The sequence below is a fragment of the Microcebus murinus genome, unplaced genomic scaffold (genome assembly GCF_040939455.1).
Source record: "Microcebus murinus isolate Inina unplaced genomic scaffold, M.murinus_Inina_mat1.0 scaf005_hap2_Mmur4.0, whole genome shotgun sequence".
Classification (NCBI taxonomy): Eukaryota; Metazoa; Chordata; class Mammalia; order Primates; family Cheirogaleidae; genus Microcebus; species Microcebus murinus.
Window position 1 is genome coordinate 949010 of NW_027438951.1, and position 25696 is coordinate 974705.

The 25696-nt window shown below is 43.8% G+C and overlaps 1 protein-coding gene and 1 pseudogene across 5 annotated transcripts in view; one reads left to right on the forward strand and one right to left on the reverse strand.

Moving 5' to 3' along the window:
• GAB3 (GRB2 associated binding protein 3) overlaps window positions 1-25696 on the forward strand; it is a 103275-nt gene that overhangs the window by 26237 nt on the left and 51342 nt on the right. For all 5 annotated transcript variants that reach the window (XM_012742283.3, XM_075999780.1, XM_012742284.3 and 2 more), the window contains exon 2: window positions 22212-22515. In XM_012742283.3, coding sequence (XP_012597737.1) covers window positions 22212-22515 — 304 coding nt within the window. The remainder of the gene's footprint in view (window positions 1-22211; window positions 22516-25696) is intronic.
• Window positions 4821-5596, reverse strand: LOC109730275 (large ribosomal subunit protein uL30-like 1 pseudogene; annotated as a pseudogene).

Consider the following 25696-nt stretch of genomic DNA (forward strand, 5'->3'; position numbering starts at 1 on the left):
TGTCCGGCTAATTTTTTCTATATATATTAGTTGGCCAATTAATTTCTTTCTGTAGTAGAGATGGGGTCTCGCTCTTGCTCAGGCTGGTTTCAAACTCCAGACCTGGAGCAATCCGCCTGCCTCGGCCTCCCAGAGTGCTAGGATTACCAGCGTGAGCCACCACGCCAGGCCATGAGAAATCCTTTATCAGGCCAATTGACACTCAACTTGAAAGCTTTTCACAATTGGTCCATGTGGGTTCTTAGCAACATTTTTTCCTCTTTGTCGTTCCCTAATCTGAGGCATCTCTTGTAGCCTAGCCAATAAGGCCACTGCAGAAGCAGCTCAGGAGACCAACAACTCTAAGCAATCAGAATCTGAGCACCAAAATTCTGGAGCTCCAGATGCTCCTGATCAGGACAGTATGAAGCTCATCCATGGGTCAGGTGGGGAAGAAGCCCACATAGTTCCTTCTGGAAGTTAAATCAAAAACTGCTATTGCTGAAATGACAGCAGAATTGAAGGATCAAAACCTAGAGCTCGCCGGGCACGGTGGCTCACGCCTGTAATCCTAGCACTCTGGGAGGCCGAGGCGGGCGGATTGCTCGAGGTCAGGAGTTCGAAACCAGCCTGAGCAAGAGCGAGACCCCCGTCTCTACTATAAATAGAAAGAAATTAATTGGCCAACTAATACATATATAGAAAAAATTAGCCGGGCATGGTGGCACATGCCTGTAGTCCCAGCTACTTGGGAGGCTGAGGCAGGAGGATTGCTTGAGCCCAGGAGTTTGAGGTTGCTGTGAGCTAGGCTGACACCACGGCACTCACTCTAGCCTGGGCAACAAAGTGAGACTCTGTCTCAAAAAAAAAAAAAAAAAAAAAAAAAAAAGACCTAGAGCTCCACATACAGATAGATATAGGTTCTGCTCCCTCAGCCTGAGTTGGAAAGCCTGGCTATGAAGGCAGGTTGCTGACCCATCCTGTGCACATGTGAAGGAAATGATTTCATAGCTTTGAGATTTCACCAGTGCAGAGGGAGCAGGGGGCCAATTCCGCTGAAACAAAGGGACAGTAATCACTCTGGTCAGAAAGGCAGTTTAAGTCAGAGGTGTCTCTGTACAGCCTCAGAGACTTTCAAGATGTTTCTAATTCATTTCAGTGTCTTTCGACAATGGATACAATCCAGAAGGGGCCCTTCAATTTTATTGGAGTGAATTATGGAGCCAAAGAAGTGAAACTTGCTATAACCTAGCCAAGTTTATTTTACTGTGCAAATAGAATTGAGTGTGAGAATAAAGTGGCCAAACCTCTAAGCTTTGTTCATTTTAAATTTCAGCCTTGATAGTCTAACTGATAAATGCTCATCTTACATATGCTCTGGCAAGTCATTAGCTGATCACTCTCATACCCCAGTTTAATACTGAACAACATGCTGTAGCAATGTCTGGATTTGAGGTAAAAGTCCAGTACCAAGCCTTGCCTGGCAGCTCAGAGACTGTGTCCATCTGGTTCACCATTGTATTCCTGGTTCCTAGCACATAAATATGTGATGAGTAAATCCTGGTGATTAGGTTTGTTGCAAACCACAAAACTAGTCATGTTTCTAAAGAGTAGTGTTTTAAACCTGCTTCTATAACACCATGAAATCATGTGTGGAATTCATTCATTCAACAAGTGTTTACTGAGCACCTATTATGTGGCAGGCACTAATTGATCCAGAGAAAAAAGCAGTGATCAAGACAGACAAGGCTTCTGCTGCCCAGGAGCTCACATTCTAGTGTGTGTCAGGGTAGGTATGGGCAGGGAAACAGGCAGTAAACCTCAAACAAACAAGAAAGAAAAACACCAGGCATTGAGAAGTGGTATATAGGAAATTAAGATAGGGTGATGTGGAGAATGACTGTGGCTGGCCACTTTAATTTGGATGATCAGAGAAAGTCTCCCTGAGGAGGTGACAATTAAGCTGAGGTCTCAGTGACAGGAAGCTGAGATCTGAATGACAGCGTTGGAAAGATCTGGTGAAAGAGTATTCTGAGAAGAAGGAACAAACAGGGCAAAGGCTTCAAGATGAAGATGAGATTTTTATATGTTCAGGAACAGCAAAAAGACCAGTGTGGAATAGCAAGAGAGTTGTTGAGATGAAGTGAGATGAAGTGGCAGGGCCAGTTCACATGGGGATTTCTAGGTTAAAGAGTTTGGATTTTGTTATTAACATATCGGGAAGCCCCCACTTCCCGATACATTAAAAATAATATATTAATATTATTGTTTCAATTATCCAGGCCAGAGACCATGGTGACTTGGACCAGGGGGATTATGGGGCATTGGTGGTCATTTGGAATGTTTTGAAAGTATAGTCAATGGAACTTTATAATGGTTTGGGTATGGAGAATAGAAGCAAGGATCACTCCAAGGTTTTTGTATTTAGAAATTGAGATACATAAGTGGAGATGTCAGTTAGATGGTTTGTTTTATGGGTCTGAAGTTCATGGGAAAGATCCAGGTTGAAAACATGATTTTGTAAGTCTTAATCAAATAGATGGTAGTTAAGGGAAATGAGACTGAATGAGGCCATTACTAAGGGAGAGTGTATGTAGTTCGGTAAGAGCAGGGGGTCCAGAACAGTGTGTGTGTGCGTGCACACACACACACACACATACATTCATGTTTCTGATGAGAGAAGGTTCATATATTTCATCATGTTCTTTATTTCTTTTTTGTGATAACCTTTTATTTATATAGAATTATAATTTTTTTTTTTTTTTGAGACAGGGTCTCGCTTTGTTGCCCAGGCTAGAGTGAGTGCCGTGGCGTCAGCCTAGCTCACAGCAACCTCAATCTCCTGGGCTCAAGCAATCCTCCTGCCTCAGCCTCTCGAGTAGCTGAGACTATAGGCATGTGCCACCATGCCCGGCTAATTTTTTCTATATATATGTATATATATATATATATATATATATATATATTAGTTGGCCAATTAATTTCTTTCTATTTATAGTAGAGACGGGGTCTCGCTCTTGCTCAGGCTGGTTTCGAACTCCTGACCTGGAGCAATCCGCCTGCCTTGGCCTCCCAGAGTGTTAGGATTACATGCGTGAGCCACCGTTCCCAGCCTAGAATTATAAATTACAAACTATTATTTTACTCAATTCTTTTAACCACCATGTGAGGCAGACATGCTAGAAGGTATTAGCTCCATTTCACAGGCAAGAATGGAAACACCATTCCCATATTTAGTATAAGACAGCAGGGATCTAAGCCCTGGGCTTCCATACTCACAACTGCTTTTTTCCCCATGGACTTTGCCATACATCGTTTTCTTTTTTTTTTTTTTTTTTCCAGACTTTGATTTTAGGGTACCATACATCGTTTTAAAGTAATCTGATTTCACAATGTTTTAAAATATAAGAGTAACATCTATAACATCTATTGCTGACAGGTTAACTATGGAGCCAACCAACCTAATTAATTACCTCATAACCTGGCACATTTTAAGGCATGTTATACCTCTCAATTTCACAGCTATGTTTGAGGGCCCCATGAGCCAATATTGTAGCAAACCTGACCCGAAAGGACCAGGAACAAACTGGTCAAGCCTATTTCCAAATTTAACCTAGGCCTGGCACATCTTCACCAATTGCTCAGATGGCAAGCTGAGGCAACTAAGTGAAGGCCTGCTTAGAAGTGGACACTGATGAAAAAACACAAGCAGTATCAGACTGACTTCTTTAAGGCTAACATCCTCAGAAAGCCTATTGCTAGTCTACGACAGTACCAGCAGGACAAAGGGCAATACTTCTGGAGTCCAGAATATGAAAGAAAAAGGCCAATTTAGCTGCCTGCCAGATGCCTAAAAAGCCAAATAGCGCTAAGTTCATCCATGCCAGACCAAGAAAATGGTTCGTTCCTTCCTGAGCTTGGTTTTAAGGAGGAAGATGATCTTCAGAGAAACCAGAAAATCCCATCCTGAACCCCCAGGAGGGGAGGGGCGGGGAAGGGGGAGAAATGGTGGGCATTTCCCAGACTGACAGTGCAAGGAGCAACACAATCTGCCACTGTGAAGGGAAAAAGCTATCTTGGTTAGCTTTGCTCTTCCACAAGACAATGGAACCAGAGACTAGAAAGATCAGGGCTTGGGTGACCAATCCTGGGAAAAGCAGGACTTCCTCATATGAAGTGCAAAGGTCCATGGAGAGAAGAGTCTATGCACAAATTATAAGCAAAAGTTTGAGTATATGCGTATACCCATCAAAGGGGTCATTTGTTCTCAAATCCTGAACTAGAGAAAGGGACTAAACTGGTTGCAGGCTAGGATAAAAAAGCCACCAGATGCACTTAGAGCCAGCCATGTCTGAGAGCTCTCAAAGCCATCACTGAAAACTTGGGACATGGATTCAAAGAGACAGCTGAGTTTTGCGTTCTCCTTCCCAATTGTATTTCAAATCTTTTCAAAACAAAGCCCTGGGAATACCCAGATTCAAGTATGCATTTGGACTCGGACCACTGTTGCAGGAGTCTTAGGGATCATCATACACATGCTTGAGTCATTCAGTCACCAATGTTTAACACCTCAGGATAGAAATCTGACAAAGCAGGACTCCTTTCTCCATGGAATGTGATTTCAGAGGTGGCAGCAGCCAAAGTGGAACACACTGGAATTTTTCCTTTGAACTGGACTGTGATGAGAGGTTCCTGCCATGAGCATAACCGACTGTCTTTTCCCTGACTCTTCCCTTTGTTTTTGAAGATAGAGTGAAAATAATCTTCTCTGAAGATACTTCATAATTCCAAAACTCAAAAACACATGCTCTCAATGCACTGTGCTTTCAGATATTCTGGGTTTAGTTCAGTTAGCGGATGAGCTGATTGATGTGTTCACCTCAGTAGCCGGGTGAGCCCATCTCCTTGAGAAAGCCCACTTTATTCTTGGTAGCATGACTGGCCACTGAGAGTTGGAAAGGATGCAAGAACCATGAGATCTCCTGGAAATGCTTCCCCGGGAAGGCAATTTCATGAATGAGGTCTTTCAAGCAAATGACACCAAACTTCCCCAGGTGCTCTTCAATCACTGTGTTATCTGTCAGAGGGATGGTCTTATTCTTGACCTTGGCTTGTCCACGTTTCAAGATGAGTTCCCGGACAGACTTCAGATTTGGAAATCCCCAGGTCACATAAGGTTCCACCATAGGCAGCAATTTTAGGCTCTGTGGGGTGACTCTAACAAAGACACCACTGAAAATTTTTTTTAGGAGAAGTCTCCCGATGGTCTTTTGCACCAGTGAGCTCACCCCATTAATCCTTTGGATGCGTACTACAACAAAGGCCAAGGAATGTTTATCCGGCAACTTCAAGGCATGAGATTTTACTTCTAGTCGTCTGAGATGCACCCTGTTGCATTGCTGCCACCGGGAATCATGTAGAAACGATTCCAGTCGCTTAAACCTGGGCCCTTTTCCTTTCCTCTGCTCCTTCTTTGCCAAAAGTGCCTGCTTTGCCCGGGTGGCTTTGAGGGCTTGGTAAGCCTTCCTCTTTTTCAGGAGATTTTTCTGGAACCAAAGGGATTTTTTTTCCTTTCCTCTTGCTCCGCCATCTTTCCAGTGTTGCAGCTACTGATCATCTCATCATGTTCTTTAAGTGGTTCTCAGGAATTCATTGCTGAAATGGTCCACCTTGAGACTAGTCTCTATTAAATGTTACAGGTCTCTCCATTCTGGCTGATTAGAAGAACCCAAACATCTCCCAGTTCTGTATGAGCTCTAGTAGTTATGCAGTTTGTGTGTCCCCAGTAGTTGTTTTTGAATTTGCCTCATGGTGTTTCACTTTGCACCTGTGCATGTTAGTATTCAGCCAAAGTCTCATGGGAGAACCCCAGTGTAGATTTCTGCAGCTCTTTCTCTACATAGCTCCCTTCTCTCTGGTCCTTTTTCTTGCAAATTGCAACTCCCTTAACCACCCAGAATTCTGCTCTCTATTCTCTCAACTCTGTGAGATTGCCATGGTCAAGAATGTGATTACAGGCTAAAAGCCAGGGTAGTCCTAGGGCTCACCTCTTTTGTTTTCCTTGTCATAGAGGCCACAGCCTTGCACTGACTGCCATCCAATGTCTGAGAGCAGTTGTCTCATATATTTGTTTGATCTAGTTTTCTAGTAGGTTTTATGAGTAGGGGACAAGTTCAATGCCAGGTACACTAGTGTGGCTGGAAGTAGAAGTTCTTCCAGGTGATTCAAATGCAGAGCTTATTAGTTTCCTAGGGCTGCTGTAACAAAGTAGCACAAATTGAGTGGCTTAGATAAGAGAAATGTATTGTCTGTCAGTTTTGGAAGCTGTAAGTCTAAAATTAACGTGTCGGCAGGGTTGGTTCCTTGTGAGGGCTGTGAGGGAAGGATGTGTTCCAGGCCACTCTCCTGGGCTTGTAGATGGCCTTCTCTCTGTGTCTCTTCCCAGTGTCTTCATTTTATGAATCTCTGTGTCTCAATTATTCCTTTTTATAAGGACATCAGTCATATTTAATTAGGGCCCGCCCTAATTACCTTGCTTTCACTGTTAATGTTTCCAAATAAGGTCATACTGTGGGGCTGGGACTTCAACATATGAATTTTGTGTGTGTTGAGGGGGGAAGACACAATTTGACTGTAACCGGGAAATTCAGATTCAAGTCTCAATCTCTCTTCTCCAGATATTGTGTCCTTTGCACAGGACCCACCTCAACCTTACAGGTCCTTGCACCTATGTTTACTCTGGTGGGTCAGTCTCCATTAAGAAACAAAAGAGAAACTGTTTGTAAACTGTTAAATCAGCAAATGAGTTTGTCTTAAGGTGAGAACAATGTGTAGATTTTACTCTCAGAAGGTTAGGATTCCATTGTTCCTCTGATGGTTCCATATAAATGAACAAGCCTGTGACTTAGACACACCTTCCGGAAGGAGTTCAGTTTTAGCCTCCCTCAGATTCTAGAAATGAGCACAAACACTTTTCCACAGGTTACAGGACATTGTAGGGTTTTGTTGTTGGAGATGATACTGGTGGGGTAGTAATGAGTCAGCTTGGTGGCTGTGGCAGGAAAGGCTGATGGGAAACAGATCTTTTGATGGTCAGAACTGGAAAAGCCCTCAGAGTTCATCATTGTGCAGTGAAGGGATGTGGGCTCCAGCAGGGGAGAAGCAATTTTCCCAGGGCAAGTGGTGCCATGCACCCTGGGGGCCACCAGTAACACTATCATTTTATAAGTTGCTTTCTTTTTTTTTTTTTTTTTTTTTTTGAGACAGAGTCTCACTCTGTTGCCTGGGCTAGAGTGCCCTGGCATCAGCCTAGCTCACAGCAGCCTCAAACTCCTGGGCTCAAGCAATCCTCCTGCCTCAGCCTCCTGAGTAGCTACAGGGACTACAGGCATGCGCCACCACGCCCAGCTAATTTTTCTATATATTTTTAGCTGTCCAATTAACTTCTTTCTATTTTTGGTAGAGACGGGATCTCACTCTTCCTCAGGCTGGTGTCGAACTCCTGAGCTCAAATGATCCACCCGCCTTGGCCTCCCAGAGTGCTAGGATTACAGGCGTGAGCCACCACACCCAGCCTATGAGTTACTTTCAAATTTATAATGTTTTGTCATCTGTTTCTCATTGGTTCACTACTATTATACCAAAGGAGATGGGGCAAGGCTCACTATCTCCATTTGCAGATAACAGGACTGAAGTTTGCAGAAGTTGAGTTATTTTCTCAAGGTCACACAGAAAGTCAAAAGTAGAAATCAGATTTCAAATTCAAGTCAGACTTTCAATTCAATCCCCCCTTGTTTTTTTTTTTTTTTTTTTTTTTTTTTTTGTGTGTGTGTGTGTGTGTGTTTTTGAGACAGAGTCTCGCTCTGTTGCCCAGCTTAGCTCACAGCAACCTCAAACTCCTGGGCTCAAGCAATCTTCCTGTCTCAGCCTCCCAAGTAGCTGGGACTACAGGCATGCGCCACCATGCCCGGCTAATTTTTTCTATATATATATATTTTTAGTTGTCCACCTAATTTCTTTCTATTTTTAGTAGAGATGGGGTCTTGCTCTCGCTCAAGCTGGTCTCAAACTCCTGAGCTCAAACGATTCGCCTGCCTCGGTTTCCCAGAATGCTAGGATTACAGGCAACCCACTGTGCCCAGCCAATCCACCTTTGTTTTTGTCTTGTTTCCCTAAGTTACTGTTGTGGATACGTGTTTGCATAGTGATTCTGCTTTCTAGATCCTCTTGACTCAGGCTCCTTTCACAGCCTGTCCTGAACTGTTCATGACCTGCCCAGCACAGAAGGCCTGGGGAGAGAATGTGGAGTCCAGTGCAGCCACTTTCAGCCATCAATCCTACACTTATAAATTGTAACCATCTCCTCAGTAAGAAAAGAGGGCAGCTTACAGGTCCTCACATTCTTGCACCCTCTGTGCTGAACTATTCACCTCCATCCTTTGTGCTGTCTACCTCCCAACCCATCTCTGAACTTCTGAGGTCCAGACCCCTCCACTCATCTCTTATTTACTTTGATGCCCCCCTCCCCACATCTGGGACTTGATGTTGGACTTCAAACATGGACCCCTGCCTTCCTCCCTCAATTACTTAATATCTCTGTGTCTGAGGTTCTTTCCTCACCCTGCGAGCTAACCAACTCTCTGACAAATGCAGCACCCTTTTTCCTTATATGCACAGCACCTGGTACATAGTAGGCACTCAGTAAATATTCATTGAATGAATCCATGTAATATGTCCAGAGGAATTGTTTAAAAATATTTTCTATTGTAAAAGAAATCAGATATTGCAAAACACATAAAACAAATGTATGGCTTAATGAACTATTATTCGGTGAGCCCCTCATAACCATCAACCAGCTGAAAAACAGAACTTTGCCACCCACCATAGAATGTCCCCGTCAGGACCACAATCTCCACCTTCTCCCTGTAACCAACTGCTATCTTGACTTGTATGGAAATCTCTTCTTTGCATTTTTTATGTTTCTTTTTATTCAAATGAGCTTCTTCTAGGCACACTTTTAAAATTTTGGTGTGTATATATAGATATATATATATATATATATTTTTTTTTTTTTTTTGAGCCAGAGTCTCACTCTGTTGCCCAGGCTAGAGTGCCATGTGTCAGCCTAGTAGCTCACAGCAACCTCAAACTCCTGGGCTCAAGCAATCCTGCTCCCTCAGCCTCCCGAGTAGCTGGGACTATAGGCATCCGCCACCATGCCCAGCTAATTTTTGTTTTTATATTTTTAGTTGGCCAATTAATTTCTTTCTATTTTTTTAGTAGAGGGGGTCTCACTCTTGCTTAGGCTGGTTTTGAACCCCTGACCTTGAGCAATCCACCCACCTTGGCCTCCCAGAGTGCTAGAATTACAAGCATGAGCCACTGCACCCAGCCTGATATATATATATATTCTTTTTTTTTTTTTTGAGACAGAGTCTCACTCTGTTGCCTGGGCTAGAGTGCCCTGGTGTCAGCCTAGCTCACAGCAACCTCAAACTCCTGGGCTCAAGCGATCCTCCTGCCTCAGTCTCCCTGGTAGCTGGGACTACAGGCATGTGCCACCATGCCCGGCTAATTTTTTATATATATATTTTTTTAGTTGGCCAATTAATTTCTTTCATTTTTAAATAGAGATGGGGGTCTCACTCTTGCTGACGCTGGTCTCAAACTCCTGACCTTGAACGATCCTCCCACCTCTGGCCTCCCAGAGTGCTAGGATTACAGGCGTGAGCCACCGAGCCCGGCCTGGTCTATCTTTTAAGTCTTATGTAATCCACAGATCTTGCCTCTGTCCCTTCTTTTCTTTTTTAAAATTTCTTGTGTATATTTGAGGTTTGCAACATCATGTTATAGATAGTAAAGCAGTTGCTATAGTGAAGCAGTTTAACATATCTATCATCTCACAGTTACTTTTTTCTGACAAAAGCAACTAAAATCTGCTTATTTCACAAAAATCCCTAATACAATTTGATTAACCTTAGTCCTCATATTGTGCATTAGATCTCTAGATTCATTGATCCTACATATCTGCTACTTTTTTTTTTTTTTTCTTGAGACAGAGTCTCACTTTATTGCCCAGGCTAGAGTGAGTGCCCTGGCGTCAGCCTCGCTCACAGCAACCTCAAACTCCTGGGCTCAAGCGATCCTCCTGCCTCAGCCTCCTGAGTAGCTGGGACTACAGGCATGCGCCACCATGCCCAGCTATTTTTTCGATATATATTAGTGGGCCAATTAATTTCTTTCTAGTTATAGTAGAGACGGGGTCTCACTCTTGCTCAGGCTGGTTTCGAACTCCTGACCTTGAGCAATCCACCCGCCTCGGCCTCCCAGAGTGCTAGGATTACAGGCGTGAGCTACTTTGTATCCTCTGACCTACACTTCACCATTTCCTCCCCTACAGCTCCCTGCCCCTGGTAACCACTGTTTTATTTATTTATATTTACAGATATGCCTCTGTATGTTTGACTTTTTATAAGATTCCACATATAGGCCAGGCGTGGTGGCTCACGCCTGTAATCCTAGCACTCTGAGAGGCCGAGGCGGCCGGATTGCTCGAGGTCAGGAGTTCGAAACCACCCTGAGCAAGAGCGAGACCTCGTCTCTACTATAAATAGAAAGAAATTATTGGCCAACTAATATATATAGAAAATATTAGCCAGGCATGGTGGCGCATGCCTGTAGTCCCAGCTACTAAGGAGGGTGAGGCAGCAGGATTGCTTGAGCCCAGGAGTTTGAGGTTGCTGTGAGCTAGGCTGACGCCATGGCACTCACTCTAGCCTGGGCAACAAAGCGAGACTCTATCTCAAAAAAAAAAAAAAAATATTCCACATATAAGTGAGATCATGCAATATTTTTCTTTCTGTATTTGGCCTATTTTACTCAGCATAATGTCCTCCACCTCCATCCATGTTGTGGCAAATGGATCTCCTTTTTTTAAGGCTAAATAATATTACATTGTGTACATGTATCTCATTTTCCTTATCCATTTGTGAATCTACAGACCTATCTTGGCTATTGTGAATAATGCTACACAGAATACAGGCGTGCAGATTTCTTTACAAGGTGGTGATTTCATCTCCTTTGGGTATATACCCAGAAGAGAGATTCCTGGATCATATGGTAGTTCTAATTTTAATTTCTTTTTTTTTATTTCGGCATATTATGGGGATACAGATTTTAAGGTTTCAATAAATTCAATAATTTCAAGTCTGAGTTTCCAGCATGACCATCCCCCAGATGGTGCACATCTCACTCATTATGTATGTATATACCTGCCCCCCTCCCACCTGCCCAATACCCTACTACTGTAGTACCTATGTGTCCACTTAGGTGCTACTCAGTTAATACCAGTTTGCTGGTGAGTATCTGTGGTGCTTGTTTTTCCATTCTTGGGATACTTCACTTAGTAGTATGGGCTCCAGCTCTAACCAGGAAAATATAAGATGTGCTATATCACCGTTGTTTCTTAGAGCTGAATAGTACTCCATGGTATACATATACCACATTTTATGAATCCATTCTTGGATTGATGGGCACTTGGGCTGTTTCCACAGCCTTGCAATTATGAATTGTGCTCCTATAAACATTCGAGTGCAGCTGTCTTTTTTGTAGAGTGTCATTGGATCATTTGGGTAGATGCCCAGCATGGGATTGCTGGATCAAATGGTAGATTCACTTGTATCGCTTTAAGGTATCTCCATATTGCTTTCCACAGAGGTTGAACTAGTTTGCAGTCCCACCAGCAGTGTAGGAGTGTTCCTCTCTCTCCGCATCCACGCCAGCATTTATTGTTTGGAGACTTTTTGATAAAGGCCATTCTCACTGGAGTTAAGTGATACCTCATTGTGGTTTTGATTTGCATTTCCCTGATGATTAGAGATGATGAGCATTTTTTCATGTTTGTTGGCCATTCTTCTGTCTTCTGTAGAAAAGTTTCTGCTCATGTCTGTAAGGTTTTTCGAAAAGAAAAGACAGACAGAGAGAGAAAGAGTGGGGGCCAAACCACGTGGCTTTATTATACACTCGTGGACGAGGTTCTGGGGCCCCAAGAGAGGGGAGCCCCCAGAAGTAGCCGCTGTTTGAAGGGGCCGAGGCCTTTTATATCCTTTGGGCCTGGCTAGGGACTTTTGGCGGGAAGAGCTGGGGATTTTAGGAGGGGCTGGAGGTATTTGTGGAATCCAGGAGCCAAAACGTTCTTATCCAGGTGGACATCTGGGTGTGGATCCTGTCAGCGGGGCCTAGCAGTTTTGTCCTTGGCAGGTCTGGTCTCATGAGACTTTTCTTTTTGATCTAGGGAAGGGAGGGCGCCCACCACCAGCCTTACAATGTCTTTTGCCCATTTTTAAATAGGGTTATTGGATTTTTCTTGCTGATTTTCGTGAGTTCTAAGTATATTCTAGTTATCAGCCCCTTATCAGATGCATAGGATGCAAAAATTTTCTCCCATTCTGTAGGTTGTCTGTTTACTTTCATGACTATTTCTTTGGCTGTGCAGAAGCTTTGTAGTTTGATCATGTCCCGTTTATTTTTGTTGCTGCTGTGATTGTCTTTGGCGACTTCTTCATAAACTATTTGTCTAGGCCGATGTCTAGGAGAGTGTTTCCAACATTTTTCTCTAGAATTCTAATACTTTCATACCTTAGGTTTAAGTCTGTTATCCAGCGTGAGTTGATTTTTTGTGAGAGGTGAAAGGTGTGGGTCCTGCTTTAGCCTTCTACAAGTGGCTATCCAGTTTTCCCAGCACCATTTATTGAAAAGGGATTCTTTTCCCAGCATATGTTTTTGTCTGCTTTATCAAAGATTAGATGGCTATATGAGGATGGTTTTAGGTCAGGATTCTCAGATCTGTTCCACTGGTCAATATTCCTGTTTTTGTGCCAATACCAGATTGATTTAATTACTACAGCTTTGTAGTATAGTTTGATATCTGGCATATTAATACCTTTCATTTTGTTTTTGTTGCCTAGAATTGCTTTTTTTATTCGGGGTCTTCTTTGGTTCCATAGGAAGCGTAAACTTATTTTATCTATATCTGTGAAGAATGCTGATGGGATTTTAATAAGTATTGCATTGAATCTGTAGATCAGTTTGGGTAGTATACACATTTTAATGATGTTGAGTCTGCCGATCCACGATCCACGAGCATGGTATGGATTTCCATCTGATTACATCCTCTGCTATTTCCTTCCTCAGTGTTTCATAGTTCTCTCCCTGTAGAGGTCTTTTACTTCCTTGGTTAAGTATATTCCTAGGTACTTTAATTTCCTTGTTGCTATTGTGAAGGGAATTGATTCTTTGATATGGTTCTTAATTTGATTGTTGTTGTCGTATATGAATGCCTCTGATTTCTGTGTATTGATTTTGTATCCTGAGACTTTAGTAAATTTATTTATCACTTCCAGGATTTTCTTGGTTGAATCTTTGGGGTTTTCTAAATATAATATCATATCATCAGCAAACAGTGAAAGTTTGATCTCTTCTGCCCCTATTTGGATACCTTTAATTCCACTTTCCTGTCTGATTGCTGTAGCCAGGACTTCCAGCACTATGTTGAATAGAAGTGGAGATAGTGGGCAGCCTTGTCTGGTTCCAGTTCTAAGTGGGAATGCTTTCAATTTTTCCCCATTCAGTATGATGTTGGCTATGGGTCTATCATATATGGCTTGTATCATTTTTAGGTATGTTCCTTCTATGCCTATTTTATTAAGTTTTCGTATCATGAAATGGTGTTGAATTTTGTCAAAAGCTTTTTCTGCATCTATTGAAAGAATCATGTGGTCTTTGTTTTTGCTTCTGATTATGTGGTGAATTGCATTTATAGATTTACGTATATTGAACCATCCCTGCATCCCTGGGATGAAGCCTACTTGGTCGTGATGGATTGTTTTTTTGATAAGTGTCTGGATTCGGTTAGCTAAGATTTTGTTGAAAATTTTTGAATCTATATTCATCAGAGATATTGGTCTGTAGTTTTCTTTTTTTGTTGCATCCTTTCCTGGTTTTGGTATCAGAGTAATATCTGCTTCATCCATTCTTCTAGATGTTGTGGGGCTCCGGGACTTCCAGGTGTGTCCTTTTCTCCCCCTCAGTGAGGGCTGGTCTATGAGAGAGTCTGGGCGGAGGTGGGGTGGGGAAGCCTGCCCTCAGGCACCACCAATGTCATTAGCAGGGGTCAAAGTTCTGTTCTCTGCTTCCAGGAAAAGCTGTCAGGGAGGGGCTGGAATGGCCCCACTCAATCAGAAAGTCTAGCTCAGTCAGAAAGTCTGTGTGTGGGGTGGGGCTGTCTGTGACCCACAGTCTGGAGCAGGCCTCGCTTCTTTCCACCCTCCCCAATTCTGCAGCTACTCCTGGGCCTATGCCAGCAGGCCAGACCACACGCCACCAGGCCTCCCCTGACTGTGATGCTGGCGGGGAGGTTCCCTGCGCAGGAAAGCCACCTGGGCTGGGCACACAGCCTCCCTCTGCAGGGAGGGTTGCTCTCTAGGACGGTGATCTGCCCCTGAAGGCACACACACCTCAGTAGGCTGGCTGTTCAGGTATATCCCTTCTGTGTCCCGGGCAATGGGAGACCTCGTTGAGCGGGATCTGGTCTGCAGCTCTGACCTCTGGGCCCCAGAGTTCAAACTATATCCCCACCAGGGAGAGGAGTGCCATTCCCAATTCACCCACAGGGAGCCCACGCTGAGTCTATGTCTCTCAGCCTCAGGGTCTGCACCGTTCTCCTGGGATCACCGTGCCAGCAGCACCTGGGAGGACTGGCGGGTAGAGAGCTCACAGTCTGAGTTCCCCTTAGTCAGCTGTAGGGCCCCAAAAGGCAAGGTCCGGTTCCCTGGAGGTGCCTCCGGCTGGTGGCTGTATTGTCTCTCTAGGCAGCCGTGGGTAGGGTCGGGGGAGAGGAGGCAATATGGCGCCTGCCGCACGGCTCGGGTCTGTGCACATGGAGGTGCCCCGAGGGATTTGGGAGCCTGGTGTCCCGTCCGCTACTGGCTTACCGCTCACTGGCGGCGGCTGTCCCTGGGCTGGTGTCTGCAGGTCTGTCCACCCGCTGCGGAGCCCACCAGCAGTCCGAGATGCAGGGGAGGCGAAAGGTGACTGATCCACCTACCCTTTCCGCTGGGCTCCGGGCTGCTCCGGCGGTGTCAGCTTCCAGTTCTCCTCCGCAGCCTCCTCCCGTGGAGTCTCCCATGGTCTCAGGCACCCCTCCTTCCGGCCCTCGTCCGCTGTATGCTCGTCTTCTTGCTTCTTTCTTCTAATTTCTGCTAGAATCTGTCTTTTCTGCAGAGACACTCTGTCTGGTGGTGTTTCTTGTCCACCATGTTGATTCCCCTCCTATATCAATCTAATTTTAATTTCTTTAGGAACATCTATACTGTTTTCCATAATGGCTGCACCAATCTTCATTCCTACCAACAAACAATGTAATAGGGTTCCCTTTTCTCACACGCTTGTCAACACTTGATGATCAAATGCCAAGCAGATGCTGGTGCCATGCCCTTAGACCTTCCAGCTTCTAGATCCATAAGTGAAATAAACTTCTATTGTTTATAAATTACCCAATCTCGCATATTTTGTTACAATAGCAGAAAACACACTAAGACACCTGATAGCCATTTTTTCTTCTTCTTAGGAGAAATGTCTGTTCAGATCTGTTGTGATTTTAGAATTGGGTAATTTTTTTATGCTATTGAGTTGTAAGAGTTATTTATTTATTTATTTATTTGAGACACAGTCTCACTCTGTTGCCCAGGCTAGAGTGCCATGGCATCAGCCTAGCTCACAGCAACCTCCAACTCCCAGGCTAAAGCAATCCTCCTGCCTCAGCCTCCCCAGTAGCTGAGACTACAGGTGCACACCAATACACCCGGCTAATTTTTTCTATTTTAAGTTGCCTGGCTATATTTATTTATTTTTTGAGCCAGAGTATCATTCTGTCAACCTGGCTACAGTGCAGTGGCGTCATCATAGCTCACTGCAACCTCAAAAACTCTTGGACTCAAGCAATCCTCCTGCCTCAAGTCTCCCTAGTAGCTGGGACTAAAGATGCGCACCACCATGCCTGGCTAATTTTCATATATTTAGTAGAGACAGGATCTCAGTCTTGCTCAGGCTGGTCTTGAACTCCTGAGCTCAAGCAGTCCTCCTGCCTCAGCCTCCCAGAGTGGTAGGATTACAAGCGTGAACCACCACACCTGACCAAGCTATAAGAGCTTTTTAAAAATAAGTTTTGGATATTAACCCCTTATCAGATAATGTGGTTTGCAAATATAGATATATATATTTTTTGAGACAGAGTCTCGCTGTGTTGCCCAGGCTAGAGTGAGTGCCATGGCGTCAGCCTAGCTCACAGCAACCTCAAACTCCTGGGCTCAAGCGATCCTGCTGCCTCAGGCTCCCGAGTAGCTGGGACTACAGGCACGTGCCACCATTCCCAGTTAATTTTTTCTATATATATTAGTTGGCCAATTAATTTCTTTCTATTAATAGTAGAGACGGGGTCTCGCTCTTGCTCAGGCTGGTTTTGAACTCCCAACCTTGAGCGATCCACCTGCCTCGGCCTCCCAGAGTGCTAGGATTACAGGCGTCAAATATTTTTTCTTAGTTGGTAGGTTGCCTTTTCATTTTTTTTTTTTTTTTTTTTTTTGAGACAGAGTCTCACTTTGTTGTCCAGGTTAGAGTGAGTGCCGTGGCGTCAGCCTAGCTCACAGCAACCTCAAACTCCTGGGCTCAAGCGATCCTCCTGCCTCAGCCTCCCGAGTAGCTGGGACTACAGGCATGCGCCACCATGCCCGGCTAATTTTTTATATATATATCAGTTGGCCAATTAATTTCTTTCTATTTATAGTAGAGACGGGGTCTCACTCTTGCTCAGGCTGGTTTTGAACTCCTGACCTTGAGCAATCCGCCCGCCTCGGCCTCCCAAGAGCTAGGATTACAGGCGTGAGCCACCGCGCCCGGCCTGCCTTTTCATTTTGTTGATTGTTTCCTGTGCTGTGCCTTTCTTTTTCTTATTATTTATCTGAACAACCTGGGCCTTTGACCTGGCAAGTTTCCCATTCTGGCCTTTGCTGACTGCGCCCTTATACCAGGCTATCGGAGCGACAGGGTGTCTGCTTGTTTCTCTTACTGAGTTACCGCTGTGGATGCTTAATAGTTGTACATATTAATTCACTGGGGCTAGAAAAATGGGGATATTCTAATTCTATCATTTGCTTTCCATTTATTAGCCAGAATAAATTCATAAAGAGACATCTTCCTTCATCTACCCAGTGGGACAGCTCACATGGGAAAGGTGGGACACACTTGGTTCTTTCCCTTAACTAGTTTTCAAGGTAATGAAGTGGTTCTCTCACATCCTGTGAAGATGACAAGCTCTTTTTGTTTATTAATACCACAGTGAACTCGTGGATTTAAATATATTTGCTGGCCGGGTGCGGTGGCTCACGCCTGTAATCCTAGCACTCTGGGAGGCCGAGACGGGTGGATCATTTGAGCCCAGGAGTTCAAGACCAGCCTGAGCAAGAGCGAGACCGCGTCTCTACTAAAAATAGAAATAAATTATACAGACAACTAAAAAAATATATATAGAGGCCGGGCGCGGTGGCTCACTCCTGTCATCCTAGCACTCTGGGAGGCCGAGGCGGGCGGATTGCTCGAGGTCAGGAGTTCGAAACCAGCCTGAGCAAGAGCGAGACCTCGTCTCTACTATAAATAGAAAGAAATTAATTGGCCAACTAATACATATATAGAATAAATTAGCCGGGCATGATGGCGCATGCCTGTAGTCCCAGCTACTCGGGAGGCTGAGGCAGGAGGATCACTTGAGCCCAGGAGTTTGAGGTTTCTGTGAGCTAGGCTGACTCCACGGCACTCACTCTAGTCTGGGCAACAAAGCGAGACTCTGCCTAAAAAAAAAAAAAATATATATATATATATATATATATATAAAATTAGCCGGGCATGGTGGCACATGCCTGTAAGTCTCAGCTACTCAGGAGGCTAAGGCAGTAGGATGACTTAAGCCCAGGAGTTTGAGGTTGCTGTGATCTAACTGATGCCATGGCACTCTAGCCTGGGCAACAGAGTGAGACTCTGTCTCCAAAAAAAAAAAAAAAATATATATATGTATATATATATATGTATATATATATATATATATATATTTCTGGGGTTTTTTTTGGTGGATTTCAAGCTGCTGTAATTATTATACAGTCACGCATCGCTCAACAAAGGGAACATGTTATGTGAAATGCATCACTAGGAGATGCTGTCATTGTGTGAACATCCTAGAGTGTATTTACACAAGCCTAGATCGTTTAGCCATCACCTACATAGCAAAGAAATCCAAGAACACATCATTTCTGCTTTTTCATAACCACAAGTCTTAGGTAGAGGTTTAAAACCCTAAGGAGGGAGTGCTGGCAATTTTACATATATTAGCATTAAGACCATGCTACATCCTCTTCAAGTGACTATCCTCTTTACTTTTTGTTCTCATGCCTGCCTTTCAGCCCTGCTGAACTATTTACATGACGCTTCATGCCTTTTCCACCTTAATGCCTTCACACATGCTGATTCCTCTGCCCTGTTGTTCCAGTCTCAGCTTAGCTACCACTTCTTCCTGGAAGCTTCTATAGACCACTGATATGACAGCGATGTCTCTCTTGTGTGTTCTGTAGCATCTTGGTTTTCCCTTAGCATAACATTTATCTCACTGACTGCAATTGTGTGTTTATTCATCTGCCCACCTCACCCGCCACCCATGAAACTGTGAGTGGCAGGGCCTGTGGCTTGCTCACCTCAACTTCCCCAGTATCTGCACCGTGCCCAGCATAATAGTAGGTTATAAATAAGCAATTGTTGAATGGATGGATGAAGCCCAAACTGGTCTGTGTCATTCTTGTCCTCGCACTGTCACTACTCCTTGGCTGTTCTGCTAAAGCACTCATTACCCTATGTTAAAATCTACCCATTTCATATTCCTGTGTCCCTCCACATCCTAGCTAGAGAGTGATCAGCTGTAACCCCTTCTCTAGCAAGACATATGGTGCAGAGTAGGCATTCCATAAATAAACTATTGATGTTACTATCTCTCAACATTGTTATTGAATCTATTGTTTCCATAAAACTAAGAGCAGTTAATGTGAAACTTGTTTCTGTGCTCAGTTTGACTTCCCCCTTTAGAATCATTTTTGGGAAGTGTGACAAAGTTCCTCTTCACATTTCCCCACAAAAGTGGCCTTTGGAAAGTTTGGGGTATCCCATGTTCCCCATGAAAGCTTTCCTCATCTCAGGAGGCACTTGGGAATAGACCTTACATTCCTGTTTGCCTCAGTTGATGCCAGAAACCCCAGTTTCCTACCTCCCATGTTCCAAACCTCATGGCCAGACTCAGGCTCCTTCTCACGTGTTTAGTGACTCCACTCTTGTCCAATGCCATGTGTTTGCAACAGGAATTAATTGGATCATTAATTTTTCTCTCCCTCCTAGGTCACCCTCATAAGCATACTACATGCTGTTATTTCTCCTGTCTTAAAACCACAGACTTTGCCGGGCGCAGTGGCTTACACCTGTAATCCTAGCACTCTGGGAGGCCGAGGCGTGCTGATCGCTTAAGGTCAGGAGTTCGAAACCAGCCTGAGCAAGAGCAAGACCCCGTCTCTACTAAAAATAGAAAGACATTAATTGGCCAACTAAAAATATATAGAAAAAATTAGCCCAGCATGGTGGTGCATGCTTGTAGTCCCAGCTACTCAGGAGGGTGAGGCAGGAGGATTGCTTGAGCCCAAGAGTTTGAGGTTGCTATGAGCTAGGCTGACACCACAGCACTCTAGCCTGGGCAGCAGAGTGAGGCTCTGTCTCAAAAAAAAAATAAATAAATAAATAAAAACCCCACGGCCTTAATCACACTGCCTTGTTCATGTCCTGAGTGACCAAACCTCCTCTCAGAGCTTTATGCTGTCTGCAAAGGTGCAACCAAGCCAGGGTTCCATTGCCCCAACCTGACATGGAGTGACTGCCCTTCTTCTCCTTGCTGCTCCTTGCTACAGCCCTGAAAAGAGCTTTTTATTCTGAGACATAATTGTAGGTCATTTGTGACGATTGGCCTTCACTCTTCAGTGCTCTTTTGGCTTTTATGCTACCTCAAATATCATGTTCTCTCAGCAGGGAGGGAGCTGAGAACACTCCAAATACTGGCTTTTTCTTTTTCTCTGTCTCCTTGGTTAAAGCTGGTGGACTTATAAAAATGTCAAGCATAAATGAAGCTACAGAGAGAAAAGACTTCCTGTCCCAGTGGTTGCCATACCTCCTGGCAGAAGCCTGCACATCCTGCTGTCACACATGCCACCGCACAGGAGAGAAAACCACAGAGCTATAAATCTCTCTGCTGCAACATCAAGTGTCTCCAGTGGAGAAAAGCCCTGCAATCAGCCTGTCATCCTTAATTCCCAACTGAGGCTAATGCCACATTTCCCTACAGCAGAGGTTCTACATTGCTCCCCACTGGCTCTCAGAGAGGGCAGGGAAGTTTACAGATTCAGAGGACTCCTTAGGGTTTTGGTCAACTGCAAATAGCTGCTTCCCTAGATCTGTACCCCTTCTCTGTACTAAGCCAAGATGGTACTGTCTACAGCAAACATGCTAGGTCAATGCTGAATGGGGAGCAGAGGAGCCCCAAAAGTCACCTGCCACAGGTTTCTGTGGAATAACATTCTCTTTTCTAAGTATGGACTAACCTTTGCTCATCTTACCTCAAGGCTCAGCTCTTTCCGAGGTTTGTATTCCATCAAGGGAAGTTTCTTTTAGTTCTTATAGTTTTTCACAACAGGGGCATTGATAGCTTTAAGACAGACAATTCTGCCATGCTCTCTCCTTCATGATGAGCAAAAATTACATATTTTCAGGTGCCCCCTAGGGGAATGATACTATTTGTGGCTAAGAAACACTGTGACTCCAAGGGGCTGAATTCTTTTTTTGTGTTTTTTTTTTTTTTTTTTTTTTGAGACAGAGTCTCTCTTTGTTGCCCAGGCTAGAGTGAGTGCCGTGGCGTCAGCCTAGCTCACAGCAACCTCAAACTCCTGGGCTCAGGCAATCCTACTGCCTCAGCCTCCCGAGTACCTGGGACTACAGGCATGCGCCACATGCCCAGCTAATTTTTTCTATATATATTAGTTGGCCAATTAATTTCTTTCTATTTATAGTAGAGATGATGTCTCGCTCTTGCTCTGGCTGGTTTTGAACTCCTGACCTCAAGCAATCTGCCTGCCTCGGCCTCCCAGAGTGCTAGGATTACAGGCGTGAGCCACCAGGGCTGAATTCTTAAGTGCCGCTCATTAAAAAAAAAAAATTTCTTGACCCCACAGCTTTCCGCCTTTGTAATCACACATCTCTAAAGAGTTGGCTAAACTCCTCTTTCTACTTTTTTTACTTCATTATTGACCATTCTATCCCCATCTGAGTTCAGATACATTCCTACAGCTATTTAGCTGCTTGACTTTGGGTACATTACTTGATCTCTCTGAATCTCAATTTTATTATATATAAGATGGAGATGGTAATGCTTACCTCTCCCATAGGGTAGTTCTGGAGATTAAATGGATTACGGTAAAGCACTTAGAAAAGGTTACATAGGAAGTATAACCAGCCGTTCTACTTAATTCTCTTAGAATTCCATTTGTGTTTTAATCATCTGTGGCGTTTTTATGGAAAGACAATTATATTACCTTCAGATAATAGTAGTCCTCTCTCTTCCTCTCTAATGTATATGATTTTTCTTTTTGGCCAATTCTTTAGAACTTAAATAACTGGCCATGGCAGATACTCGTCATTTGTATCTGATTTGAATGTACCATTTGGCTCTTGGACTGAGATAGACAATAGTAACAAAGTTTCCTTTTTCTTCATTACTAAGATTATTTTAAAGCCTGAGCATACATTTAATTTGTATTACAGGCTTTATGCTGCATCAATTATAATGATTGTATAATTCTGGTCCTTGAAACTGTGAGTGTGAATCCCATTACTAGACTCCCCAATGTTGACCCATCCTTAAAAACATCTAATAAAGTATTCTTAAAGATGGTACACTAGTCCTTTATTTAATATAAAGTGTTTGATCATTATAATGGCTGATTTGCTTCCTTCCTGCTGTCCTTGTCATGACATAGGTTCTTGGCAGAACCTGAGAAGCAAGAGCAATTGGTCCAGTAACTTCTTATTGAATTGCCTCTCTGCAGGCCTGGCGCAAGCGTTGGTTTGTCCTCCGGCAGGGCCGCATGAGTGGCAACCCCGATGTCTTGGAGTACTACAGGAACAAGCACTCAAGCAAGCCCATCCGGGTGATAGACCTCAGCGAGTGTACAGTGTGGAAGCATGTGGGCCCCGGCTTTGTTCGGAAGGAATTTCAGAATAATTTCGTGTTCATTGTCAAGACCACTTCCCGTACGTTCTATCTGGTGGCCAAGACTGAGGAAGAAATGCAGGTGTGGGTACACAGCATCAGTCAGGTCTGCAACCTGGGCCACTTGGAGGACAGTGCAGGTAAGAATGGAGTGGGGGCTTCTGTATGCTAAAGGGTAGCCCGGGACACTGCACCTGCACTAGAGAGCTACGGCAGAAAAACGGTTCAAGGTGTCAAGCCAACCTCCCTGAGGGTGCTTTAGCAGGCAAATTTATATCAGAACTGTTCCTACCAAGTACTGGAAATTGCCCCCTTTCGCCTGGTTCTAGGATTCTAGTCCAAATATGGGAAGGCAGGGTCTATCCACACATTGAGCATTGCAGGTAGCTTTGATGGCTTTCAAATCCTTTCGTGTCTTTGCTCTCATTCAGCCATAGTGAAAGTCAAATGTGGGTGAAAATGTCCTACAGGGCTCCGATTTTCCCCAAGATGATGATACTTCATTTTCTAGATATATGAAATATTGCCATCTTTCAAAAATTCGTGGAACTCCAGCTTTTGTGGTGCCTTTTTGGTTTTTCAGCACCAAATGGTAGAAAGACAGAACTTGGCTACTTATCACAGGCAAGAAAGAGTTCCTCATATCTCCAACTGTCTCAAGTTCTCTGCAGGGGAAATTAGTTGTAAGTTTGCTGTGGGCCATTTCTGGGCAGTGGGGGCAATTGACTCATGAAGAGCCCCCCTGCACAAACCTACATACTGTTCTTCCTATGTCATAGACCAGGTATATTGTAACCTAGTGTTATAATTCACTTCCCTGCATGGATTTTGTTGTTGAGTCCCTGGAATTATTGCACCATGCCCTGATCATAAAAATATGGGATTTTTTTTTTTTTGATACAGAGTCTCACTTTGTTGCCCAGGCTAGAGTGAGTGCCATGGCGTCAGCCTAGCTCACAGCAACCTCAAACTCCTGGGCTCAAGCAATCCTGCTGCCTCAGCCTCCCGAGTAGCTGGGACTACAGGCATGCGCCACCATGCCCGCCTAATTTTTTCTGTATATATTAGTTGGCCAATTAATTTCTTTCTATTTATAGTAGAGATGGGGTCTTGCTCTTGCTCAGGTTGGTTTCGAACTCCTGACCTCGAGCAATCCGCCCGCCTCGGCCTCCCAGAGTGCTAGCATTACAGGCATGAGCCACCACGCCCAGCCCAAAATATGGGATTTTTGAGTCTGTTTCTTTTTTTAGCCTCTTAGTCTAGTAGATAAAATCTTGCCCCTAAATCCAGTAGTCTACAGTTAGTTACTTCAACATTTCAACGCTGTTTTTTTACCATCTGCCTCTGAAATATCTACATGCTACCACTAGGTGGCGACAGAGAGTCAGTTGCATTTCCCTCTAGAACAGACACATGAGGGTGTGTACTTCCTGAAGACAAATTCCTTTTCTTTTTATTAACCAGGGAAGCTTATTAAGTGAAGCTATTTAGTAATATTTCTGAACTTTGAGAGCACTCAAATAAAAAAAAATGAAGTGATGGCAAGTTCTTTATTCTTGGTGCAAAGACACAGCTTACATGCAAAGTTACAGTAGGTCCACCATGGCTAGTCTGATGCTATGCAAACCAAGCTTTTCTGTTGGTTCCCTTTTCCCTGTCTTCAGCCCCAACTAGATATATATTCATGTATCGTGTTATATGTCTCCTGTTTCTTTATTCATCTAAGAGTTATCATAAAATACATGTACATAATGTGTTTCCCAGTAACCCAAGAGCAACAGGAATAAGTAAAGCAACCAGGCAATAATTGAAGAGCCCTGCCCTTGTGTAAAGTTGGAAGAAGCCAGAAAATTCCCCTATGACTTCTTTCATTCCTGTAGCGCCCTCCCCACCTCATTTTAAGGGTAGAGTCCTCCTTGAGAATTATACCGAAAGGGCTTTTTTTTTTTTTTTTTGAGACAGAGTCTCACTTTGTTTCCTAGGCTAGAGTGAGTGCCGTGGCGTCAGCCTAGCTCACAGCAACCTCAAACTCCTGGGCTCAAGCGATCCTTCTGCCTCAGCCTCCCAAGTAGCTGGGACTACAGACATGCGTCACCATGCCCGGCTGATTTTTTCTATATATATTAGTTGGCCAATTAATTTCTTTCTATTTATAGTAGAGACGGGGTCTCGCTCTTGCTCAGGCTGGTTTCGAACTCCTGACCTCGAGCAATCCGCCCACCTCAGCCTCCCAGAGTGCTAGGACAAAAGGACTTTCTTATGGCTTTTCATGTATAGTGTTTGGTTCTGTCTCCGGCAACCATAGAGTAGTCAACACATTGTGTGTATCCTGGCCAAGAGCTCTGTTAAAATGCTTTTGCATATTAACTCATTTCATCCCCATACCAGTTCGATGTCACATGTGCTATTATTATCTTTACTCTACAAAGAAGGAAACTTGGCGAAGGCAGGCCCGTAAGTCATGCAGGGATGGGGAACCTGTGGCCTTCTGATGTCAAGATTGTTCTTTTTTAAGCATCAAATGAGGCAATAAAAGCTTCGTCTTCCTCTGCTGAGCCCATTTTAATAAAAGGATTTGTTCTGTAAAATTTGGATTCAGTCAAAAGGCCACACTTAAGGACCTAGAAGACCACATGTGGACTTAAGGCTACAGGTTCCCCACCCCTGCAAGAGCCTAGACTTGAACCCTGGCAGTCCTGGATCACTCTGAATCAGGAATCCTGAAGTACCAACTCAATTAAAAGGGGAAATAAAAGCAGGTTTTTAATTGGCCATTTCTGATCTGGAGTTCTCATTGGTTCGTGATTTAAATTTATCTTAAGAGCCATGTTCAGGCAATGGGGAGAATGTTATGCTCCTTAGGAAATGTGAGCTTTTCCAGCCATCACAACACCCTGTTTCTTTTCCTTCCTTTTACTTATAATAATCATTAACAGAATTCTTTATTTATTTGTTATTTGTCTGTCTCTTCTGCTAGAATGTAAACTCCAGTAAAGGCAGGGTCTATGTCTTCGCTGTATTGTCAATTTTGAACGGCTCTAGGCACACAGTAGATGTAATAGGCATTTTATATAGATATCTCGTGTGTGTGTGTGTGTGTGTGTGTGTGTATAGACACATACATACGTATGTATGCATAAGGATGCATGTAGATATAGACATATACTTGTTATGCATAAATATATATGTAGATATATGTTTGTTGAGTGAATAAACTATGATGCAGGACTACTGCTGAGGGCCATAAGGAAGCAGTGTGCATAAAATCAGATAAAGGAAAAAAATTTTAGAAATAAAGAAGGAAGAAAAATTAAATGTTAA